Genomic DNA, 5,322 nt, shown 5'->3' with positions numbered 1-5,322 from the left:
ATCGGCCTTGACATCAGGTAAAGGCCTGCATAAGTAAGACTTCACAACAGTAGAATGCATGTCATGACACCAGTTTTGACATGATAAAATCACAATGAGTTTTACCAAAAATTACAGCCAATCAACAACATCTACAAACTCCCCCTTTGGCAAATTTTTGGCTAAAACACGAATAGATGTAACCATATAATATCAGAGCATACACAGCAGCCAACAACACCAAGAATACAGAAAAATAAATTCTGTAGGCAAACAATACAGAAAAATAAATTCTGTAGGCAAACAACAGCCAGCTTGATTAATCACCAGAAATCCAGAAAACATCTATTTAATCATCTGTTACAGAATACCACTTATCATTGTCAAGGAGAACCAGAAAACATCCAAAATATCAGAAAACAACAAAAAAACCAAAATATCCAACAACCAATATCCAACAACCAAAATATCCATCACTCCCCCTTTTTAGCCACAAAAGGAGCCAAACACAAACAGAAGATCAACATGAAAGAAACACCAGAAAAAGAGCTAATTGTCAGAACCATCAGTCTCTTCATCACTAGAGCCACTAATCTCTTCATCACTAGAGCCACTAGTCTCTTCATCAGCATCACTACTCCCAGTATCTTCAGTACCCTCACCATCCTCGGCCTCTTCCTCATCACCACTATCAGCACCCTTGTCTTCATCCATATTGTCACCATCGCTTCCACCAGCATGATCATCATCTGTAGACTGCTCAAGACTTTGAATGAGCTTTTCAAGCTTCATCTTCCTGTTGTCCAACTCCTTAAAAGTCTCTTTCAGCTCAGCAATGAGAAAGGTTTTGTTCACAGACTTGCTGGGTTGTGATGTCCCAGCAGATGTTATGTCATCTGACCTTTGGAGCAGCTTATAGTGAAATGACAAAGCACTCTCCCTCTTACATACAGAATCTTTAGCTTTCAGAATTCCAGGGTGTTGCTTGAGGATTATCCCACATATCAGGGATGGAAAAGCAATGGGTAGCTTGGTAGCAGAGGTACCAACATGCCTCATAGTTTGATCAAATATGTAGGTCCCATAGTCAAATTTTGTCTTGGTTCCCACAACATATATGAATCTACCTAGGCCAACAGCAATGGTAGAAGTGTGATTGGTAGGCACCCAGTTTGCAGCACCAATTTTGTGCAGCAAGGCATACCTGACATTCAAAAGACTAGCAGACAATTTACTCTTTATGGGCCATTTCTTAACCTTACCACCAGTGATAACTTTGCATACTTCATTGTCAGTTACTTCAAGCTCAGGTTGAGCCTCAGCATCTCTACCTAGATAGAGGTTGATAACAGTAGGGGAAAAATCTATACATTTTCTTATAACATACACCTTATGAAAATCCTCAGTTCTTCCATCAGCACAATCTTGAGACAAATTCACTATAAATTCCTTCACGAGCATTTCATAGCATTTAGAAAAATGAGTAACAGTTTTAAGCAAACCTGCAGATTTGATGAGCTTCATGACCTCTTGACATTCCAGAGCATCATTTGCAAGTTCTCTTTCTAGAGCCAGCCTTCTTTGATAAACAAACTTCCACTGGATAGCATTTGAAGCATAGTGCAGATAAATGTTGTCCAAGGGAACATCACGGACCTTTGTGGAGGATTTTGTGACAGCAATCTTCTTCTTTGAAGGGATGTCAGGGACATCACTTAGGACATTGTCTTCGGAGTCAGAAACACTTCTTTCTTTTCTCTTCTTCACAGCAACCTTGCTCCCAGTTCTTGAAGACTCAGCAGAGACCTTCTTGATCTTTTCTTTGGTGGCATTCTTTAGAGGAGCAACCTTTGTCTTGGGAGGATGTTGATCATCAACCTGCTTTCCCCTTCGAGCCTTGACTCTGTTGGAAATGCTGGAGATGAGGTCATCATCAGCAATGTCAATAGGATCATCAAGATTATCCAGATCCACCACATCATTTGTATTGTCAGTAGGGCGAGTAGCCTTCTCTTTAGGAGAAGTAGCAGTGACCTCTTCAGCTTTCTCTGTTTCAAGAATCTCCGCATCTTTATCTTCAGATGCTTCAACATCTTTAGCATCAGAGCCTTCAACATTGTTGGTTTCAGATGTCTCAACATCAACATGATCCTTGCTAGCATCAACCTGATTATCTTTACTGTTCTCAGGAGCAGGAGCTTGGGCTAAAGGGACAGATATTCCTTCTACCTTGTGACCTTCATTCAAGATTCTTGTGACAAGGCATGCGATTGCATTGTGGACATAAGCAGTCCCTTCTTTATCCCTAGCAGAGAACGTTTCTGGAATAGACCCACCAGTTGATTTTCTTGCATGCATCTTTCTTGGTATACTACCAACAGGATCAATGGCTGGGACCGAGTTCAATGGCATAACATCCAGTACAACATCCTGATCACCTACCATATTTGGTGCCCTAGAGTCGGATGCAGTTTCAGAGCGAGGAGTAGTGTTCTTTGAGGGAGAGGTCTGAGACATGTTGAGAGTGAATGGAATGATGGAGAGAGGTTTGTGAATGCAGCGAATCAGAGAGGTAGCGTGAATGCCGAAAATAGGTTTTGTGGGAATGGGAACCGTTTGGAGAAAGTGTAAAAGAGGGGGGAAATACACTTTAATATGTAATGATAACAAATATTTGGAGAGAAGGATACTGTTGGCACCACACCCGGTTAATTGCTATAATTCTTCACAAACACAAATGCCTAGCTTACTTCTCAAATTTTCAAATTGATTAGCATCCAAAGCTTTTGTGAAAATATCAGCCAGTTGGAGATTAGTAGCAACATGTTCCAAGGCAATTACTTTATCTTCAACAAGATCTCTTATAAAGTGATGCCTAATATCAATGAGCTTGGTCCTGCTATGCTGGATAGGATTCTTTGAGATGTTAATGGCACTTAGGTTGTCACAATATAATGTCATGACATCTTGTGTGACATTATATTCTGTTAGCATTTGTTTCATCCAAACGAGCTGAGAACAGCTACTTCCTGCTGCAATGTATTCTGCCTCTGCAGTAGATAGGGATACACAATTTTGTTTCTTACTGAACCATGAGATGAGGTTATTTCCCAAGAAGAAACATCCTCCTGAAGTACTTTTTCTGTCATCAGCACTTCCAGCCCAGTCCGCATCACAATATCCAGTGAGAATTGGTTCACACCCATGAGAGTAGAGCATGCCATACTCACAAGTACCATTCACATATTTCAGAATCCTCTTGACTTGATTTATGTGACTGATCTTGGGTTCTGCTTGATATCTGGCACACACCCCAACAGCAAAAGCAATATTAGGCCTACTAGCTGTGAGATACAGCAGGCTTCCTATCATGCTTCTATACAAGCTTTGATCAACATTTGTGCCCTTTTCATCTTTGGACAATTTTAAATGAGTAGGTGCAGGTGTTCTTTTGTGACTAGCATTCTCCATCCCAAAATTTTTTGGCAATGTTTTTGGCATACTTGCTCTGAGAGAGAAAAATTGAGTCTTCCATCTGTTTAACTTGCAGACCAAGAAAGTAAGTTAATTCTCCAACTAGACTCATTTCAAATTCTGATTGCATCTGGTCAACAAAATGTTTAATCATCGTGTCTGACATCCCACCAAACACAATATCATCCACATAGATTTGAGCAATCAGGATCTTTCCTCCTTCATCTTTAACAAAGAGAGTTTTATCTATCCCTCCTTTCCTGTAACCATTACTAGTAAGAAACTCAGTTAGTCTCTCATACCAAGCTCTAGGGGCTTGTTTCAGCCCATAAAGAGCTTTTCTTAGTTTGTACACATGATCAGGATGGTTTGGATCAGCAAAGCCTTTAGGTTGTTCCACACAGACTTCCTCACTCAAGTAACCATTTAAGAAAGCACTCTTCACATCCATCTGGTATAGTTTGAATTTCAGAATGCAAGCAACTCCTAACAACAATCTAAATGACTCAAGTCTAGCAACAGGAGCAAAAGTTTCATCAAAGTCAATTCCTTCAACTTGAGTGTATCCTTGAGCAACTAGCCTTGCTTTGTTTCTGATTATAGTTCCCAGTTCATCTGACTTATTCTTGTAAACCCATTTAGTTCCAATGACATTTGTATCTTTAGGTCTTGGAACCAGCTCCCATACTTCATTCCTTTCAAACTGGCCTAATTCTTCTTGCATAGCATTAATCCAAAACTCATTTGTCAAAGCTTCCTTAACATTCTTGGGTTCAATTTTTGATACAAAACAGGAGTTTGAGACCTGTTCTCTTGACCTTGTAACAACTCCACTGTTGGGATCTCCTATAATAAGTTCACTAGGATGATCTTTTTGAACTCTTATAGATGGTCCTTTGTTAGAGGGTTCAGCTTCAGCTTTTGCAATAGTGGGGCTGCAATCATCTTCTTTTTTAGATTCTTCAGCTGCGTGTTCCCAGAATGTTCCAACATCATATGTGACATCTGCTTGTTTGTGTTCATCATCAACCACCACATTTATGGATTCCATGATTATCCTCGTTCTTGAGTTGAAAACTCTATAGGCTCTGTTGTTTGTAGAGTATCCAAGAAAAATCCCTTCATCACTCTTGGAATCCATCTTCCTTCTGTGATCTCTATCAGCAAGAATGTAACACTTACTACCAAACACATGGAAGTATTTGACAGTGGGTTTTCTTCCCTTCCAGATCTCATACAGAGTGGTAGAGGTTCCTTTCCTTAAGGTAACTCTATTATGAACATAACAGGCAGTATTCATGGCTTCAGCCCAGAAATAAATAGGGAGTTTCTTAGCATGAATCATAGCTCTGGCTGATTCTTGAATGGTTCTGTTTTTCCTTTCAACAACCCCATTTTGCTGTGGAGTAATAGGAGATGAAAACTCATGGTGTATACCTTCAGAGTGAAGGATAGAAAAACACTTAGAAAGGGGGGGTTTGAATAAGTGTAGCTTTAAAAACTTGACAGATAAAAATAAATTGCACAGTTATTTTTATCCTGGTTCGTTGTTAACTAAACTACTCCAGTCCACCCCCGCAGAGATGATTTACCTCAACTGAGGATTTAATCCACTAATCGCACGGATTACAATGGTTCTCCACTTAGTCAGCAACTAAGTCTTCCAGAGTCTTCTGATCACACACTGATCACTCCAGGAACAACTGCTTAGATACCCTCTAAGACTTTTCTAGAGTATACTGATCCACACGATCACTCTAGTTACAACCTGCTTAGATAACTTCTAAGACTTCCTAGAGTATTCTGATCCACACGATCACTCTAGTTCCTTACAACTTAATGTAATCAATTCTAAGAGTATTACAATTG

At 39.8% G+C, this 5,322-nt stretch overlaps 1 protein-coding gene across 1 annotated transcript; it reads right to left on the bottom strand.

Moving 5' to 3' along the window:
* Positions 1–528: 528 nt before the first annotated feature.
* Positions 529–4,504, bottom strand: LOC131639521 (uncharacterized). The gene is made up of 2 exons (XM_058910010.1): positions 4,259–4,504; positions 529–2,487 (listed from the first exon to the last, which is right to left on the bottom strand). The coding sequence occupies exons 1-2, from the start codon at positions 4,502–4,504 to the stop codon at positions 529–531; spliced, it is 2,205 nt and encodes a 734-aa protein (XP_058765993.1).
* Between the last annotated feature and the right edge of the window lie 818 nt (positions 4,505–5,322).

Source organism: Vicia villosa, unplaced genomic scaffold, assembly GCF_029867415.1.
Source record: "Vicia villosa cultivar HV-30 ecotype Madison, WI unplaced genomic scaffold, Vvil1.0 ctg.002679F_1_1, whole genome shotgun sequence".
Classification (NCBI taxonomy): Eukaryota; Viridiplantae; Streptophyta; class Magnoliopsida; order Fabales; family Fabaceae; genus Vicia; species Vicia villosa.
This window is presented reverse-complemented; position numbering and strand designations above follow the sequence as displayed.